Raw genomic sequence first — 19335 nt, 5'->3', positions numbered from 1 at the left:
GCTTCCTAGTGAAGGCTTTAGTGAAAGCTTTAGTCTTTCCCTGTTGCATAGGGGCATCTTTCATAGATACCTTGAACGTCAGGTGTAGCCGACGACTATGATTGGTAGCTTTAGGTGGAATGCGTCGCAGTGTTCTTGCACTTGGTTGAAGCCCCTTGAGATAGGTGAGGCAATTCCCAAGTTGTCGTTCATCACAACTCACATGCCCTTCGACATAATTTCACACTGTTCTAGCACTCCACAAGACCCACTGGGCCGGTAATGCTACTAGAAATGTGTGCAACGTCTTGATGTGTAATTTTGGATGTTCAAATTTCCAAGCCTGCTCTCTCATACATGTCATATATGGCGAAGCTTCCTGGATTGAGTGAATTATGACTACTAACTCGACTGCATCTTTCGCCTAATCACGCTCTGTACAAAAGAGCACAATATTCCATACGATGAGAAAGACAACGAATTACGCATATTGCGTCGAGATCAGTTTACTTCACTGTCTGTGCTTATCACCACTGAAATGGACGCCGTTCAGCCACCTGAAAAGTTGTTCCCCTAGAACTCTAACGCATCATTTCAGGATTGAGGAACTGATATTCATGTTGTGATCTCAGTGTTACTGGTCTGCATGCGAAAGTGGCTTTACAGATAGCAAGCGCGCAGGTTCTTTTACTTTGTCCGGGAACTTTTAACATTATGCGAAAACTTTATAAGATCTCCAATTTGAAAAGTTCATGGTAAATAGTATCAATCTTTTGAATTGGTGGAACAATTGGACTTCTAAACTACAAAGGAAATTCGCTAAATCATGTTGTGCGCTACAATTGATAATGCAAGCCAGTCACTTCCAAATATGAAGAAAAAAAACGTCATGGCCGCAGTTCCGTTACCTCTCAATATAATTCAAACCACTGAGTCTGTTTGGAGGAAAATTCTTCACCGCTTCATCGTATGTCGGTGGCATCTGAAAGTTCCAATCGTGGCCAGTATTCACATTTGGTAGTACTGAACTCGATTCCCGATGACTAGTAGTTATCTGGGTAACTCTTAGTTCGGAAAGTTCGCGCCCCGGCAGAATACCAGAAGTGACCTTTACTGGAGTTCGAACTTGAACAAAGAACACGCGACCGGCGTCCTGTTGTTCGTTAGTTGCGTCCCGAGGAAGGAGGTTTCTAGGGATGCCTACCACTCCCGAATGGCACTGCCAGCCCATGAGGATCTCAACCTCATATCTGCGTTCAAGGTTGCAAGTTGAGAAGTTTGGAACAATGCTATCCTCGACACTGACGCCTTCCCACAGTGAGGGACTTATTCTTCGTCTACAACCTTCCGGATCTTCACCGTTGAACACCTTGATCCCAAGATTGCTTAAGCTTTGCAGGGTCCAGAAGGTCATTTGTCCGTGTGTAGCGGGGCCGGCGCGGATATCTGTATAGCCAACCAGAAGCATCTGGAATGACTGGAGGTAAAGGTCGTGGGGGTTCTGATTTAGCTTTTCTATGCATAAATCCAATTGAAGCCCTCGCAAGTTAGGATTCCGTTTAGAGGGCCGAATGAGTTGGAAGTCTGGAAGAAATGTAGCAGTCATAAGGATCTCAGCAGGAGTATGCGATCGTGAAGAAGACATGGTCTGTTGCGAGTGTACCGAAGACCTCGAAGAACCGGTCGAAGGTCCTAAAACAGTCGCTCGTGCCTTTGCGATACCTGCGTTTGCCATTGACCTTCGGTCGAGTGATGAAATGATGTCAATTGGCCAGATAGTAATTGGTTGGGTCTATACGCAATGAATTAGTGTGTTTTTCAATCATTCAGTAGTCGAATGGCTTTACCTTTCGCAACGTATTTTTGAACATGTTACGGATGTATGTGACCATGACTTCCACTCGATAAGAAATCTCTGCGCCTTTCCCGAGATTGTTCATAGAGGGAGGTAGCCTATGGGGACTGCGTGGCTTTTCATCCTCTCCAATTTGTATCAACGTGTTCTGTGGAATATTTGATGCGCAAGAACAGCATTCTGCAGACCGAGGAACTTTCAGTGAAAGATCGAAGCTGTGATAACCGGCCCCTATTTTTGAAAGTTCTCTCGTTTCTGACTTCCTCGATTTTGGATTGGGGACAATTTTTTGCTCTTGTTGTAGGAAAATGTGCTTTTCTTCTTCCTTTCTCGAAAATAAGAGCCCAGGCATGCCCGTGAGGCTCGAAGTGCTCTCTCCAACAAGCCGGGCCCTTATGCTTTGTATGGTTGTACTTTGTGCGCAATATAAGTTGATTTTCCCAGTGATTTTGTCTCCCTCCGTAAACACTGATTCCAGATGTTTAATCTCAATATCCAGACTCATTGACACCATTTTCGAGGTTTGTTAGAAGGCGAGGTCCTGAATGTGGAAAGTTATCACGTGATATTTCTTGTTGGTCCACCACTATGACGATATCGTTTTAGGCTTCGGGTTTCGTTAAAAGAGTAAAGATGCAGACGAACATAGGCTGATTTTAACATATCAAATCATTTTCCTTTCTCCTAGTATACCAATGTCCTCGGGCTGCTCAGACGATTCACCAATTCATTTCCAACCCGCCGAATGGGCCGGCTATTTTTAGCCGGACTCCCAAAGAGACAACAAGACGCTCGCCGCCTTGAAGCTCTCGTCGCACCAGCACTGAAGACGAGCGCATTTAGTCGGGAAAATTCTGATGGCACGGATAGATGAGAATTCATCTCGTGCTGCTGGGGAGACCCGACTATAACATTCTTCACTCGGCAGGTCCGCTTCACCGAGTGAATCACGCACGTGACCCGCCTCACCGGCTTTGGCATGTTTCCGAACTTTTCGAGTTTGGAGGCAAGACAAATTAGCACATGGAACATGAAATACATTATGCAGGTGTTCGAACATGATCTTCATTGTTGGGGGTTATCCAAGAATAGAAAATCGGCATCTAGCCAGTCTAGCGTAGGTTGAACATCAAAAAGTCCCCAACCTGGGTCCATCATTCCAAGTGATTCATCCGTGGTATAGCTCAATGAAGTCATCGGGTCCATAGGAGCTGAGGTAACTTGAGATAACGGAGTCGCACTCTGTTGAGCAAAGACATCTGGCACCTCGACAGGCAATTGAAGTGCAGGGGGGGCCAATTGTTGACTTTGGTCGCTCATTTGAACATGTTGCTCTATCTCATTCCTCTTGCGTCTTTTTGTGTTTGAAACTAGTCCCTCGCAAAGGTCGATGAACGATTTGAATAAGTTTTGCAGCTTCGCAATCGGCGTTGATAGATTCGCCAGGCTACCTAGCTCCTCTGTAACACCTTTCAATGTTGCGAGATCTTGTTCGTTTGAAGAAGCGACAACATTACAAAAGAGCACAAAGAATGGCGTCAATGGATGATATAGGACAGTCCTGTTTTCAAATCAGTCTTTCTGTCGATCTCTGTGTAGGAGCATGCCACAAACCAATGCATATAGCTCACATGAGCTCTTATGTCTGAAAGTGCGAAAGAGGATTCTTGCAAGCTTCGCAAAGTTGACATGGCCATTCTTGCTGCTTCCAAACACTCCTGATCAACATAAGACTGTGCCGGTGAGCATATCTGCTTCGAGCGAAGTATTGATGTGCGTAGGCAGTGATAGGTGAACTGAATCGTAGTCAACTCGCTACCCATATGCAACCCGCTCCATGAGTCTGATGGACCATGTAGCTGATAAAAGTTAGTGACAGTCAATGTTCGTGACAGTTGTGGAGTTCACCTCTGTGATTCTAGCGTGAACACGCTTCATTCGTTCAAGAAGGTCGAGAACGACGTACTCGACCCGCGAGAGAAGTCCTCTGTTATTTGATATCCGGTCCGGGTGAAGCTCCAGTATGTAAATCGCTTGAATGGGCACAAAGTGTAGATAGGTAGAGAGAAGTGATGATACCGATCTGACCATAGGCGATGCAAAGACCGAATCGAGACCATGATGCTCTAACAGACAGCGGCTGCGACCCAGCATCATGGAGTATCCCTTGTCAAGAATATGACACCAGATATAGCAGTAGTACAACTCTTCGTCATCTTCGGTCTCTGTCCGGCATGCTTTGACGCGGGATTCCAGATTAATATCCTCACAGGTCTTGCAAGCGGCGGAGATGAACGCCCAACAATGAACCGAGTCACCGGAGCCCTGCGCGATGAAACTCTGCCATGCAATCAGTAAGATTTCTTGCTCGGCGAAAGTCTATACTTACACTGCAAAGAAGTGCCTGCAAGAACAACATGGATGGAGTGGAGAGGAGGTGCATGCGTGCCATTCCTAGCTTTACACTGTTCAGGTATCTGGCTGCACAGGCACGCATTCCATCCTCCACGCCGCCCATCTCGCTGTCGGACAAGACAGTGTTGATGAACTTGAACGCAGCAGCATTAACACAAATCGAGTAAAGCAGTAAAGTTTCTGGATCGCCGACCCGATTGATCAAAGCCAGGCCCATGGCCTTGAGAGATTTGGGTGACACATGTTTAAAGTAGTCCAAGACATGTGGGCCAATCTTGTTTCCTTTCAACTCTAATTGGTGGCTGTCAGTCGTGGTCAAGGAAGATTGCGGTAAAGCGTGCGTACCTCGAAGCATCCAGTACAATAATTCAATCGGCGGATAACGAATATCGTCGAGTATGTCAGCAACCCGCGTCCCTCTCGTTGGCAGAACATCTTCATGTCTTGGTGCTTGGCTGAGTTGATTCACGAATGACATAGCATTATTCAAAATAGCTAGTCTGTCGGCTGGCATCTGCTTCCCAACTGAGATTTCACGACTGATGAAATCCTGAGCCTCCACGATCGAAGGGGACTGAGGTGTGCTGTTTGTCTTGGGTGGCGAGGCAGTCATTTTAGTCTCCAGACTGAGACGATGAAGTCCCTTCTGGGCAGATGCCTCGCTGGCCCTCGGGCGCTTGAGAGAACTTCTTGAGGTGGAAGAAGAAGTGCGAGTGCATTCAATATTTCCATCGACGCAGTTACCACATGGATCGTCACGATCACATTTGACCTAGAAATGAACAGTTCAGCTACATTGACCAGCGCAGGATTTTAGCGACTGGTAACAAACCTTTCGCGCTCGACATGTATCGCACTACAAATCGTCAGTTACATTGTCCAATCTGAGTGGCGAAGAATCAAAGTTGCTTACTACGGCTGCTACTGATATTGTGGAAGTCATTACTGGGTGTTTTTGAATAACAGCTCTTGGTGAGAAATGGGGATGTCTATTCAAAGGACTTGGGATTGTTGTCTGTACAAATCCAGCATAGACAGCCAGGTACAAGTAGATAATAGTTAATAATGCTTTGGGCCGGAAGCCAGCGTGCAAGGGATCCGGGGTCACCTATTATACACCAATACGGCCAAAGCGCACTACCGAATAGGGGCGGGTGCGGGTGTAACCCGACCCTCTCACAGCCACTGCTCGAACCTCAGCTGAGTTTTGACTAGGTAGAGTCGTAAACAACGGTGTTTTGGTCCTTCAATTGATTCGACGCAAGGGCCTATATAATCGTTGTGTGAAGCAGCGTCAATACAGCTCTCGCAGGGTGTGGCTAGTAAGAGCAGAAATTGATGCGCTTGCTCCACGCTTCCCGAAAGGACCGAAACACCGAGAAAGCACCTGAAAGCTGGTACGCCTTTTAGTAGAAACGCGTCTTTCCTGGAAACTCTACCGATAGATCTAGACATCTCCGCTACCAAGTCAAATGAACGTCATAATGAGGCAAAGAAAGGGCGTTTAGAAGTTTTTATCGCTGAGCAATCGCACTGGGCACATAGGAGCTTTCGACTCTTATTTTCTCATGGATACTATTTAACAACAATATGTCTACACTTGCGCTAAAATACATCGCCCAAGTCTACGGAGTACAAAATCTAACCAAGTAACGCTATAGGAATCCACGGTATATTCTCCCACACATTACCAACTTGACTTCGTATAGTAAATACTTCATGGTTGTGTTATCTTTTTGAAACGCAGAACACAATGCTAGTCCGTCCTAGGAACCATAAGAATCCCAAAAATCGTATAATCGAGAGGACTGCGGTCGCGTATAGCAAGAATCGGAAGTACAAGGGCGTACGAGTTGTGGCAGCAGCCTAGAAGATTGATTAGCATGACGCATAACATAGTCAACACCAAATTCCACTTACTCCGACACCGATCGAATTGAAGCTATCACTTGTCACCAGAATAATCAGCGCCATGTTGGAGAGCAACCAGGAATAGACGAGACCGGTTCTGAAAGACTTGTACGAGTCTTCAGTGTCCTTCCGCATTGGCTGATCTGAATCCGCGGAGCTGATAGGTGTGAGTGCGCGACGCACTACCTTCTCGAATTTGCTGTCAATGTCTTCTTGTTCCTGTTCGATTTCCTCGACTACGGTTTCTCGCTCCTCTTTGACGATATTTGCAGACGGCAGTGCCTCAGCAACGTCAGAGCCCTTGGTTCCCCACGATACGTCATGCCAATTGTTGAATGCATAGACCATCAATATATTGATATATGTTGACATCAAGATCATGTATTGGGGGAAAGAATGGAACATATGCCAGGGATCCAGGTAGAGGAAGGATGCGATATAGTTGAGCCCGTAGATCGTAACGAGGGCGATCATGATGAGTCCCGCAACTCCAGTTTTGCCGCCGAAGAAACTGTCGAAAAATGCCTGTCCCGATTCGAACGAAATCTGCTCTTCAACCGGCTTGGTGGTAAACGCACGGTAGACGAGATACGTTGTCAATACAAGAATGTAGGCCTGAATGACGCCGAACACGACGAAAGATGCCATGTAGCTGTATCTTGATCCCTTTGGTCTGTTACCGAGTGCGAGGATGAATTGTAGGATGAGAAATGCCACGTAGATATATCCAAGAACGACATTAAGGATTGGGGTCACTTTGTCTCCGAACGGCCATCCATGATAGTCTGCCTTTGGCTGTGGTGTACCAACCAGGTCCATGATGACTATGGTTGTGAGATAATACGCGGCAAGCGAGAACCACGCAAAGAGGACGTTGAATAGGTTGTAAACGAGCTGAATGTGGAGGAAGATCAGTCGCACAAAACTATGTCCTGAAGAGTAAAGTCGGCCAAAGTGCATGATGGAATATAGGGATGCGGCAAAAGATCCATTCAGCCATCTTCGTCGTTGACTGATAAACTCTGCCGCGCCCTCTGGAACGTCAGTCTCTCCTTTCGAAGCTTTCACATACGACAAGTGCCAATTTTGACCAGCTTTGGCTACCAATTCGAAACAGAGAATTCGGTCTTCGGCCAAGAACATATTCTTCTTGAAGATGTTCATTCCGTCGATGCCTTTCTTGCCGAGCACCTTGGACAGGGTATGATCACCATGAAAGTATTGCTCCAAAGGTCGCCCAACAATCGCTCGAAATCGATACGCTGAAAATGCTCCCGGAAGAACACTGACATAGCCGAACGCACTTTCTAGCGGTTTGTCCAGGACATTTGATATTTTGTATTCGAAATTCTGAATGGCAACCAAAGGATTGAGCAGTGCCGCACCTCGTTTCCCAAGCATTGCATGAATTTCTCCGCAAGCACCGCCGAGATTAGGGTCATTATAGAAGGCTTCCCAAAGCGACAGCAGGGCACGAGGGCCCGGTTTAGTGCCGGCGTCGATAAGGATCGAGACCTCGGGATTTAGAATCCGGCCAAACGCGTTGAACAGCCAACGATGAGAATTGATCTTTTTACTGTTCTTCTGTTTCAGACAGAAAATAAATTGGACAGGCGGCAAATTATCGGCCGATTCGTTGCTTGCAGGCCGGACTAGTTGATGCTCAGGTGTGACCGAAATCTGGCTGGTGTATTCGAAGATGTGTGCCACCGTTTCTTTCCCGTTCACATCTTTCTTGACAACCCCGTCTTGATAGATTCCCACAGTAGCGAGAACGTCAAACACGCTTTTGTCGACATTGTCTATGCCATCGAAAACCAGACAAACCACAATCTTTTGCCAGGCAGGGCCGCCGACGTTCCAGAATTTCGACTTTTTTAAGTTGCAGATCTCGCGAATGTTTCGCATTGTGCCATGCAGCGTTCTTGCTAGAAGAACCTTGTCTTCATTGTAATAAGTGATCGCAATCAAAAGTTCCGTGTGGCGATTGTACATGCGCGCCCGCAGGTTGTAACCATTTTGGAGAGTGAAGTCGTTGGGATCGCATGTGGCAGCTGTATAGCGCATTTTGGTAAACTCTTCGTCCACTGCATCTGGCGCGTTCCGATAGCGTGGCTCAATGCTGTTTTGAATAGCACTCGGTACAGGATAATCAGTGCTCAGAATGGCGCCCTGGTGAAGTTTGATTCTTCGTGTCCTAGATCGCTTCATGCCTCCGCCATTTGGCGGTACGGTTTGTTGCTGCTGCTGTCTTTGCACCCAGCTGTCGTCCGCATCTTCCCTTGAAGTGTAGTGCTCCTCTTGATTTCCAGGATTCATGCCGTGTTGGTAATGACTTTGACGATAAGGGAGGAATTCATCGGACTGGCTGTGTACGGAATAATGATTACTGGGGGGCGGCGTATCTGTGCCATCAAAGGGATTTGGGTTCGTGAGGCTGTAGCTCGATGTATAGGATTGCACACTTTGTGCTCCCCGACGGTCGTCACCAACATTCTGTGGCGGACCGGGTTGAAGACTTTGCGGTGTGTCGTATGATGGAGAGTACGTATTGCCTAGAAGGTTTTGACTGGCTTCATCATGTCTTGGACTTCGAGATCGGTACTAAGACAATACATGTTAGGAACTCATCTTATTTCTCTGCTGATCTTCTGGACTAACGGGTGAGATAGGTGCGAAGTCCTCCAATTGGTGACCTTCTTCATTGGCACTGTGATCTTTGCTGTGGGACATTTTCAAGTATGCTGCATTAAAATTTCACAGTTTTTGCGGTAAATCGAATGTGTGTCGTAAATTCGGTGGTGCACCGGTGTTCGCAAATGCAGCAAAGTGACAAACTGGAATCAACGGTGTAAGGTCAAAATGAAAAGCAGAGTAAACTTAGGAGATTCTATGTCAGGAGCGAGGTCGTGGCTGTTTTCTCCTTGGAGAGTCAATGCAACGATAGACCATCATGGCGAAACAAGATTACTAGGTAGGTCCAAGGGAGCATCAGCCCCAAAACCAGCCCCAGCAACGTCTGTTCATTTTGCGTAGCCTCCCATCTAAAACGTAACGTGAGATTGCCTGCCATTGCTGGCACTATCCAATTGAATCTATAGAATGAATATACGGTCGCCCGTACCGTTGCTTCAGATATGTGCAGGACGGTCTACTAACCGGATTCGGTCGGGGTTTTTGCAATCAGTTTTCTCGGGCTCGCCGGCTAAAAATAACCGCACACCTCAATAGTAGTGTTCAACCATTTGATGTAAAAAAATCGGAAATTTCCAATCTGAACTCGAGCCAGAGGGTGACCGATTATTTTGCAGACACTTTCAGCGCGATTGCAATTTCTTCCCATCGTCAAGTTTCATCAAGATGTGTGGGTAATGTTCATTCACAGGACTTGTCCAAATTCGGTTAGCTTTTCTTCTCAACTAGGACTAACCTGATCGACATGATGCTTAACATCTATGGGAAAGTGGAAGGGGGATGTCTAAATAACAATGCTGCGCTTGTGATGCTGTCGCACGACCTGGACTGAGATAGTAATAGTCAATTCTTTGGCATCGATCAAGCTTAGGCTGGAAGTGCTGAAGTGGGCGCTCAGTAGTTGAATGGATTTCCAATGATTGTCGTATGTCCTAGCCTGCTCTCGGCCTGAGTTCATATCTGGTAAGTATTACTTCGCTGAGAGCGCTGAGGTTTTACAGGTGCATCAGTCCAGTCATCGCGATTATATCATTCTGTTATCACTTTCGGTAGGCTGGTGTATAGAACTGTAGAAAGATTGACGAACACAGCCAAACTTTAGGCTTCGATGGGGCTATGTGCATTTGCAATGGTTTAAAAATAAAAAGACTTACTATCGGGGGTTATTAATGGGCCACATTTGAAGTATACAATCTCTCAATTTGAATTCCAGCCATGTCAACTCCCAGTATTAGATTTGAGACCGTCAAGAATCAGGGTTGGATGGTCAGTCGTCCTCAAAGCAAACATACATTCTCAGATTCCCCGTATACATACAGCGGGTTTTTCATGAATATGCGTCCATAGGTTGAACATCAGTTCCTTCGAATTTTGATACAAGATCATGTCAAGCTCAATCAAGTACACATGCCAAATGAGCGGTCGCAAATGAATGAGTAGCAGAGACTCTGGCATGCACGTTTTAGAGACATGACACTCACAAACCACCCTTCCCAGCATTCACCATCGCATTCAGGAATATTGATGCGTGCACTAATCAGTATTACACCATTCAACGGTCCGCATGATAAGCTTCGACTTAAACAGAGTCCACATGTAGTCCCCATGAGTTCGGAGCCATCTCATCGTAATCATTTCCTATTACTATAATCATAAGGGCTCTTTCCGATTGGTGCATCATCCTTCCTCCAAACAATTCTCCTATTCAAGAAACCCGGTTCTCCACCGCCTGCATCATTCCAATCGTCGTCAACCTCAATAGCAACGATCTCGCCAACCCGTAGGTTTCTCGTCAACACTGGCAGTTCGCAATCGCACCACCAACACGCTTTCTTGACTCCTTCGTTCGGGGCCTTCCAGTCCTTTCCTTTCGGAAGTAGTAAATACACTGTCCCTTGTGCCATCTCACTTTCCAGCACGGCTGTGAGACCGGGATCCTCGTGGCATATGGATTTCGAAGCCACGTTGAGGTATCTCGCCAGCAGAGTTTGTGAGATCAAGGCAGGGTCACTGCCGAGATATGTCGCAAGATTGAGGTAGTGGATCACAGGGGTATCGAGGTATTTCGAGCTAAAAGTATCCAACAGCTTTGCCGTAGCGTCCAAGCATTCGGAGCTATCCGTGCAAAGCGAGCTCCAGAACACGCTCGGCGCTTCTGTAGAAGGAAGCGGATCACCGCGCTGTAGAAGCGACGGGAGATACTCTGGAGAAGACGAATTTGCTCGGAGGACTGGCTCGCCAAGATACGCCGGCCGAGAGAATGGTGGGTCGTGGCCGCGTCTCCATATCGTCCTTTTGCGATCGAAATTGTTCGTGTCGAAGACTGTGATGGACGTTATGTCAAGGTTGCGAGTGAGGGTAGGGTAGATGTACTGCGTCCAGGGATTGGCGCGAGCATCGGGGTATGGCTTGTTCTCGTTCCGGCGTATTGGCATAAGAAGAGCGACAGAGCCAGTTACGACGGATGCGAGAGCGTAGGATGACCGAGCAAGAGGTATCCAGGCGCTGGAGGAGTTCAGATTCGAAATCTGGCTTTCGAGCCATGTCAATGGGAAATGGTCATGGTAAGTTACCAGATCCAAAAGGTCTACAGATGGTCCAGATGAGTGACTTAGGTGAGACTTGAAGTCATCGATGATATTAAGATCCTCGAAGCCTGTTTCGAATATCGTAATGCCATCTTCTCTTGGTCTTCCAATGAGTTCGAGGCACTCTTTGATAGAAGGCGGGCTGTTTTCGAGAGCGCGGTAGGAGTTCGTAATGACCGATGGTAACTCTAGGAAGTATTGTGCAGTCCCTGCGAGTTCCGGGTAAGTGTTCGGCTGAGAGAGTCCAATTCTTTCCAAATTTGTCAAATACTGGCTCACTGCCATGGTGCACACAATGCCAGTACTACGAAAACTACAATAAATCACCCGAAATACCACATCAATCCCCAACACTACCTGTCAAGAGGTTCAAAGCCAAGATTATGTTCCTGGCCATCTGAAAATGTAGCAATCAAGCAACCGAGAAATCTGTCGCTTCCAGTTGCGGATGCTTTGCCATTTATGTAACAGCCTAAAGCGATTTAATCTACAGAACAGATGTTTATGCAAGTAACACATGCACCAAGCCGTCACTTTAGCGGCTTTGACCCCTTGCCACTCTCTCATACTAGCAACTTGACGCTGAGCCTCCTTTCACGATGTGGCTGCCATGTGAACTGCACGGATCTCTCAGATTTGATGAACTTTACACTTTCGATTCGTGAACGTCATTATTTAGGACCAATCAACATTGGGTGTTGAACCCATCATAGTAACAGCATTATGTAGACCAAGCTGAGAACCCGACATAATGAGCAATGAAAGACGGCGTCTTCTCTCTCGATACCTTCTTTCTCGATATGTTTGAATTCCTTCGTAGCCTCAACCTTATTCCTGGCCCTCGAAGAACATCGCACTGAATGATCTGGGCTTAAAGTTGAAGACGGTATAGCAAGATTCAAGGCTCTGTTCCCAAGAGATGTGTTCGAGCTTTGCGGCACAGTTCCCCAAAGTAGGGATTTTCGCGCGATTGCACGCATCCACACTGTCTCTGTTGATGGCCTGTTGAGCCTGGAGCTCTTTAGGCGCCTCGATGAAGGTGGAGGACATCCCGCCAATCATGTGCAGATCGATATGGCAGTGGAAGAGCCATACTCCTGGGTTGTCGGCACGGAATCGAAGAACTACGTAACCGTAGGGCGGGACGACAACTAGGGTTTGTTAGCATACAAAAGTTCTTTGACCCCATAATCTGGAGCTTACCGGTATCACGGCTGGCGGGTGTCGCTGGTAGATCCGATTCATCGCCATCCCAAATTCCGCTACCCAAACGAACAAGCTGGAAACGGTGACCTGGTAACACGTGGTCAGTATTCCATTAGATCCATAGTCGCTAGTGTAACCATACCGTGCAGATGCATGGGATGAGGCCAGGGATCCGGGTTCTCCATGTAAATTTGTACGACACTGTCCGACTCGAGTACCCACGGATCAACACCTGCGCCGTAGGTGGACGCGTACTCTGCCTTTGGTCCCGATGTCAAGGCTGTGTAGAGTGTGGGGACCCTTGGATTGACCCAAGGCAGTATACCCAATGCGGTACGGGTACCAATTCCTTCAAAGTAACTCATGTTGGAAATAAGGTAGATGTTGTGGTTCACTGGCTCGAAAAGGGGAACTTCGTCCAGGTCGCTAAGGTCGAATTCGTTGAGGACCTTTACCGGCGTCCAATCCGGGGTCAACGTCTCGGACAAGGCAACAGTACCTTCTTTAGAAGAATGATCTCGGTTTCCCTTGCGAATCACATTGCCAATCACAGAGCGCAAATTTAATGGTGGCAGGTCCGATACCGTTATGTCGGCTGACATCTTTGCGATATATCTCAAATCTTTGGCTCCATGTTCCTGTCCGGTCACTATGACATCGTAACGCTGTCCAGCGCAAGGCCTGATTGTTCCGATCTCGTAAGGGCAGACTGTTGAGCCGTCAATCGCAACCACTGTCATATTGTACCCTTCAATATGAAAGTTACTGCAAGCAAGACCGCCGATGTTGGCTAGTCGTAGCAGATACCTGGTTCCGGGATCAAAGTGGAGATCTGGCGCATTGCGACTATCGTTGAGCAGAAGGGTATCTGGTGATTCGATATCACCGTCACGATTGTCTGGGCTCATATAACGATCGATTATCGGCGGTTGTTCCTCGTGCCACCTGTTAAGGGTCAGCAAATGGCATTTGTTGTTCGCATCGAACCATTTACCAATCAGAAATTGTAAGATACACCTGCTCATCGACATCGAGACTGTTTTCCCAATCGTGGTCATGTATAATCATCAAGCCTCTAAGGCCGTCCGCATACTGACCTTTGACATGGCTATGATACCAGTGTGTCCCCGCTGGCCATGCCGTGAAATTGTAAATGTATGACTCTCCAGGGTATATTGGGCATTGAGTGATTCCAGCCGTGCCATCCGCGCTAGCTGTGCCTCCTTGATATTGGCCGTGAAAATGGAGAGACGTTGTCTGGTTTCGAAGGGAGTTCGTTGCCGTTATGATGACCGTATCGCCGACGTCCACTTCGATAATGGGAATACTGGCGATGTCAGAACTTGAAGTCGAAGTAAATATTGTGGAACTTACGGCCATTTGCCATTAATAGCGATCACAGGTCGACTGAATCCATCTGGCGCTATCTAGATCCTCTGTCAACACATGATTAGAGAATGGGTTCAACGTAACTTACATTGACCCACCCGATGTCAAAGTTATATGTGACAATCTTCGCAGAAGACGTTGCTGCAAACACAGCAAAAAACACGATTGTGAGCATTCTACGCACGCTGGACTGATGTGAGAGAGATGAGTACAAGCCCCCTCAAATGACCTCTCGAGATGTGGTTCCATCCCAACGTTCTTCTGTCCTCGAGCCGCTTCGCGCAGTGCGTGGGCTGATAACCCGGACCATGTTCCACACAGTCTTGGTACTTTATCTCTGGATGCAAGAGCGTACATCTCTAGGTCCATCAAGTATGACGAGCTATCCGAGGGTTGAGCATTGGATTGTCCGGAGTGTCGTACAATATCCGATTGCCAGCGTCAACCTGCAGCTCGGGCGCGTGCGAAAAACAACTTTGTCCATGAGCAAGGCGGGGTCGAACGAAGTAGTGGAACCAAAACAAATTTGATTGTCCACGCGCACTTTTTGTCTATGGTTACAACTTGTTGGGAGTTTACCTTGAGGATGTGGCTAGAGACATGGGTTGATTACCTAGCAAAACATGGACGCGAGTCTTTCTTGCCTTTGGTAAGGTAAACAGTAACGTACGTTCCCTATATAGGTCATAAGGTCCACCCTGCTAACGGTTAGGGTAGCCATATTAAAGAATAAAGAGTGAATGCCGAACCCACCTTGTCCAGCGCGTAAGATCTGGTGAAATTCCCGTTGACAAATGCACCTGTTTGTTTCACTTGACCGGTACATACTTATCTATCAGGAAAGCCTCTATGAAGGTTGTGCGGCGTCCACCATCAATTTATCAACATTGACTTGCATGTGCATTCGGCCTGGGATGTTACAAGTGGCTCGGAACATAAACGGTCTGGAAATCGGATAAGGTGACTGGCAGCACGCGATTGCACGGGGTCCGTATGTAACAAGACAATGCAGCAACAATGGAACAGGTTTCGGTAGTGCGACCACACACATGGATCAGCTGTATTTGGGGTTGTAACGATAACGTCACCACATACATGTGCATGCACTTGGACGCAATAGATCTCAACAGCTCCTCGAACGATGAAAGCTATATGCGTTCGTCGCTTATGTACTATACATGCTACGCTTTCCGAACATTATAGTTTGCAGATTACATTGCTGCGTACAACCCTAGTAGTCCAAGGCCTCCTCGAACAATCCTCTTAGCTGCTCTCTCTCGGCATCGATATTCTGCGTCTCAAGACTCGGCGCAAGCATCAATACTCGGGCCTGGGGAAGTGTGCCCTCGACCAAGCCATCCACATGCTCCCGCGTGAATCCCAGATCCTTCAGTCCGCGTGGCTGGTCGCCCAATTTCAGGAGGAACTCTGCCAGTGCTTCTGAGAGGACCTCTCCCGCGCTCTCCTTCTTCACGTTGGAGATGTCGACGCCGAAGGCCTCTGCAGCGGCCAAATGCCGCTCCGGGTTCGACGCGCCGGTGAACTTGAACACAGCAGGAGCGGTGACTGCGACAGAGACGCCGTGCGGGATGATTGGCGTGTCCACTTCGTATCCAGCGTGCTTGTAGCCGGGGTTCTGGCCCGAGATGGGGTAGCTCATGCCGTGGCAGAGATGCACGCCTGCGTTGCCGAACCCGACTCCGGCTAGGGTGGCTGCGAGAAGCATCTTGGATTGCGCTTCGAAGTCCTCCGGGTCCTTCACGGCTCGGGGGAGGTACTTCACTGTGTCGCGCAGTGCATTGAGAGAGAAGATGTCTGAAATTGGGTTTGCACCCTGGTAGGCGGGTCGGTTGATGGGGTTTGTGGGTCGTGGTGTACGCTCGTAGTAGGGAATGGCGGTCCAGGATTCCAGTGAATGGCAGAGCACGTCGAGGCCTGATGATGCGTGAACTGCAGATGGCATTGTGCGGGTGTTCAGGGGATCGACTATGCCGAGTGTAGGCTTCAGATTTCGGTGGGCGATTCCCGTCTTCGCTCGTTTTGAAACGAGGTCGAAGATAGCCGTGCCAGTCGTCTCGGATCCAGTTCCGGCTGTTGTAGGCACAGCAATGAGAGGCTTGAGCTTACCCTGGATGGGAAGACCACGACCGAGCGGCGCATTGACGAAGTCAAGGAAGTCGGCCTCTGTCAGAGTGTCAGTTTGACGCCACTATCGCTAGTTGGAGCAACGTACCGGGAAACGTGGTGTACAAGTTCATGAGCTTAGCAGTATCTATAACACTGCCACCACCCACAGCCAGGAACGCATCAGGCTGATACGGCTTTGCGTACGCAATTGCCTCCTTTATACTGCTATCCTTTGGCTCCACGCGGACCTTGTCAAAGACGTCATATGCAACACCTTCTGCCTCCAGGCCCTGAATGACCTGCTTCATAGCATCCAGCCTCCTCACAGTACTATCTGTAACCACCATGACCTTCTTAGATCCCAAATTCTTGAAGTCCATGCCTACTTCCTTCGTAACACCGGGGCCGAACCGTATAGATGAAGCTGCCATCTCAAACGCGTATTCCTTCTGCTGAGAAGCGTCGATTGGTGTGGCGAGAGCCCGTTTGGCCTGGTGAATCGTCGTAGCTCCATGGTTATGGTGGTGCGAAGGGTTCGAATGGCAAGGACAGGAAGGGGGGTGTGTGAATTGGACGGTTCGAAGGAGATTGACCGCGCGAGCTGCGCGGGTGGGGGATATGCGGACCGCACCAGGCATGTTGAATGTGATTGTTTCTCTCTTTCCTTGGAATATGCGTTTCTTTGTGACTGTTATCACGGAGAACGGTCAATTAGGTTCAATCTCTGAAATAAAATGATATAAAATATCGGAAAAGGTGTACAAGACGGAGGGACGAGTGCCCATGATGAATGATGCGGAGAAGAATACGAGGTAGGTTTTGGGATTATCCGAGGCATACGAAAGGGGTTTAGCGACAAGCATATAGAGCAGATTGCGGGGGATCGAAGGCTTTCCCAATTAGGGATGCCGAACGGCATTTCTGAACAGCCATTGGCAGTCATTCGTCATGATCCGTTGAATATTCTAGACTGAGATCCATGAAGAAGACGGTGATTGGATCATGTTTATCCTAGAGACGCGTTTGGAGCGTGTGTTAGACTGGTCCACCGTGGGTGGATATCAAGCACAGGTTTCTACGAAGCAATCGGCAATACGGAACCTTCAGCATTGCTATGAATTCTTTGACTTGGGATCAATACACAATGCCGTTCACTCATCACTGTTGTTGTCATTTTGACTCACAATAGTCGCCACTTGTGTGCATAGGTCAACAATTATTTCAAATTATTATCGTATGTGCAGGGTGGGCTATGGTATCATCTCGTTACAAGCAAAAACCAAGGACCGCCAAAAATCGCAAGTCAAAGAGAAAGGAGCATTGGACGGAAAATAGACCGATGTTATTATTAGGTTCGCATCATCATCAGGTACTCGTAGGTGATTGATCGATCAAGACGAGGTCTAGTACTTTCCGGGCTCACCAGGCACACTGGAGGCCGGGGCAGCACTAATGGGCGTAGGGTCGGCATTGCCACCCGCGCTTGCGGGTCCGCCAGGACTCTTCACATCCTTCTGGCCCTCGAGACCCTGCGTCTGTATTGGTGCGGGCTGCTTCTCGTTCGTTGCTACTGGGCTCACAGGCGTGCTGCCCTTGTCTGTGGCAGGGCTGGCAGGAATAGAGCTCGAGGACCCGCCGGCAGCCTGGCCAATGATGTCGTGCCATTGAATTGCAGCTTGTGCTGTGTGGGCTTTGAATTGGAGTTCATGGGACATGCTGAAGGTGTTCAATGCCTTGCCCTTGCTGACATCCTTGCCCTTCACGTTGAACTTCTGACCGGAGACGGCACCAATAACGCAATCTGGTAGATAGAGAGACAGCTCGGGCACAGGATCCTTAGCAAAGTTGTCGTCGCTCTTGTATTCGTGCAGGAACTTGGCAGGGGTCACAACGTAATAATTGGTATCGTAGCTGCGCATGATCTTTCCTTTGCGCTCGAGAGATCCAGCGATCATTGGCTGCGTAGACCGGTGGTCCTGGTTGGGGAAGCGAACATTGGCGACTGTGCGGGCGGGGGCATTGGGGTCAATGAGAACCGTGTTGTTGCGCTGAACGAATCCTGTCCACTCGAAGTCGAGAGGGATGCATTGGGCGGTACCGACCATGTCACCGTACATGTTCTTCGTATGTTCAGCCTGCGTGCTGACGACTTGCATGAACTGGCCCATCCCATGCTGGATTGTCTGAATAATGTGCGCCTCGAACTGCGCGAAGCTGTTTTGCACGCTGATTAGATCCTGCCTGTTGTTGTTCTCTTCCTGGATCTGCTTGTGCAAGCGGTGAATAACTCCACGCTGGAGAACGTAGGGATCGTCGTTCGCAACCATTTTGCCTCCCGTAGAATCGAATGTGGCGGCACGCTGACCAAGAAGTTCAATATGTCGCTGTGTCGTGGCTCGTGCCTTGTCCACGGCTTTGCTGCCTTTGCCCGCACCCTTTGTAAGCTCCTTGGTCTTATTCTTAATTTCGGTGTGGAGGCGCTCGAAGATTGGGAGGATAGCCGTCTTGAGTTGCTTCGCGGTATCGTAATGCGAGTTTGAGATTCCCTGCGTGTTCGACCTGATGTTCTCGAACATGCCTGCGATACCGCCAAGCGACTGGTCGAAGTGATGCCCCTCCTTAAGGGGATCCTTCACCGTCTGTAAAGCCAGTCAGTCCCATCCCGGCCGGAGTAACTTTGTGTCAGAGCCACTCACTTTCAGGACTCTCTCATATTCCTTTCCGTGGGCGTTGTGGGTCTTCTCGGTCACGGTGAGGTAGTCCTCGAGATAGCCAACAGCGTGTTTCCAAGCTTGCAGGCGCTCATGGAAAAGCTTTGTGACCTGCGAATTATAAGTCTCTAGGACATGTGAAGTGCGTCCATTTCTAGGCTGACCTCGCTGGTATCCTCTCCAGGAATTGCATCTTCGTCTAGAGTAGTCGTACGAGTCGGGAGGGTAGGGGACGTTGGAGAGGCCATGTCGGTGTATGCTTGCGAGGGTCAAATAGGATGCGACTCGGTAAGGATATGGATAGGAAAAGAGGTGTGCGATGCGATAGAGCAGAGTGTTAGACCAAGAGGAAATGGTCCTGACTGAGTATGGAAGGATGAAAAGGTGGGTAATAAATGATGTTGGGAGCAGCAGGTGGACTGGGGGGATGAGAGCGTGTGGGGGTGGTCCAAGTCAAGAA

General features: G+C 48.4%; 7 protein-coding genes across 7 annotated transcripts; all 7 read right to left on the bottom strand.

Annotated features, from left to right (window-relative positions):
- Positions 1-845: 845 nt before the first annotated feature.
- On the bottom strand, positions 846-2348 carry BU24DRAFT_455398 (uncharacterized protein; the record flags this gene model as incomplete). Its single annotated transcript, XM_033531369.1, has 3 exons — positions 846-1132; positions 1184-1771; positions 1827-2348. 3 exons carry the CDS (start codon positions 2346-2348, stop codon positions 884-886), a joined length of 1359 nt encoding a protein of 452 aa, XP_033377731.1. The 3' UTR covers positions 846-883.
- Positions 2349-2899: 551 nt separating this feature from the next.
- Positions 2900-5469, bottom strand: BU24DRAFT_497039 (uncharacterized protein; the record flags this gene model as incomplete). Its single annotated transcript, XM_033534236.1, has 7 exons — positions 5163-5469; positions 5082-5105; positions 4595-5021; positions 4224-4540; positions 3743-4174; positions 3449-3693; positions 2900-3395 (listed from the first exon to the last, which is right to left on the bottom strand). Exons 1-7 carry the CDS (start codon positions 5190-5192, stop codon positions 2900-2902), a joined length of 1971 nt encoding a protein of 656 aa, XP_033377730.1. The 5' UTR covers positions 5193-5469.
- A 508-nt stretch (positions 5470-5977) lies between these two features.
- BU24DRAFT_444852 (glycosyltransferase family 2 protein) lies at positions 5978-8479 on the bottom strand (the record flags this gene model as incomplete). Its single annotated transcript, XM_033530659.1, has 2 exons — positions 5978-6115; positions 6170-8479. 2 exons carry the CDS (start codon positions 8477-8479, stop codon positions 5978-5980), a joined length of 2448 nt encoding a protein of 815 aa, XP_033377729.1.
- A 2006-nt stretch (positions 8480-10485) lies between these two features.
- Positions 10486-12207, bottom strand: BU24DRAFT_473523 (uncharacterized protein; the record flags this gene model as incomplete). Its single annotated transcript, XM_033532794.1, has 1 exon — positions 10486-12207. The coding sequence occupies exon 1, from the start codon at positions 11725-11727 to the stop codon at positions 10486-10488; it is 1242 nt and encodes a 413-aa protein (XP_033377728.1). The 5' UTR covers positions 11728-12207.
- BU24DRAFT_74492 (multicopper oxidase) lies at positions 12208-14520 on the bottom strand. The gene is made up of 6 exons (XM_033534589.1): positions 14126-14520; positions 14023-14075; positions 13643-13975; positions 12791-13593; positions 12646-12735; positions 12208-12593 (listed from the first exon to the last, which is right to left on the bottom strand). Exons 1-6 carry the CDS (start codon positions 14210-14212, stop codon positions 12271-12273), a joined length of 1689 nt encoding a protein of 562 aa, XP_033377727.1. The 5' UTR covers positions 14213-14520; the 3' UTR covers positions 12208-12270.
- Positions 14521-14646: 126 nt separating this feature from the next.
- On the bottom strand, positions 14647-16942 carry BU24DRAFT_444850 (NAD-dependent methanol dehydrogenase; the record flags this gene model as incomplete). Its single annotated transcript, XM_033530658.1, has 3 exons — positions 16271-16942; positions 15401-16221; positions 14647-14676 (listed from the first exon to the last, which is right to left on the bottom strand). The coding sequence occupies exons 1-3, from the start codon at positions 16800-16802 to the stop codon at positions 14647-14649; spliced, it is 1383 nt and encodes a 460-aa protein (XP_033377726.1). The 5' UTR covers positions 16803-16942.
- A 625-nt stretch (positions 16943-17567) lies between these two features.
- BU24DRAFT_357765 (uncharacterized protein) lies at positions 17568-19123 on the bottom strand (the record flags this gene model as incomplete). The annotated part of the gene is made up of 3 exons (XM_033523968.1): positions 17568-18803; positions 18861-18986; positions 19040-19123. The coding sequence occupies 3 exons, from the start codon at positions 19121-19123 to the stop codon at positions 17568-17570; spliced, it is 1446 nt and encodes a 481-aa protein (XP_033377725.1).
- Between the last annotated feature and the right edge of the window lie 212 nt (positions 19124-19335).

This window comes from Aaosphaeria arxii (assembly GCF_010015735.1).
Source record: "Aaosphaeria arxii CBS 175.79 unplaced genomic scaffold BU24scaffold_13, whole genome shotgun sequence".
Lineage (NCBI taxonomy): Eukaryota > Fungi > Ascomycota > Dothideomycetes > Pleosporales > Aaosphaeria > Aaosphaeria arxii.
This window is presented reverse-complemented; position numbering and strand designations above follow the sequence as displayed.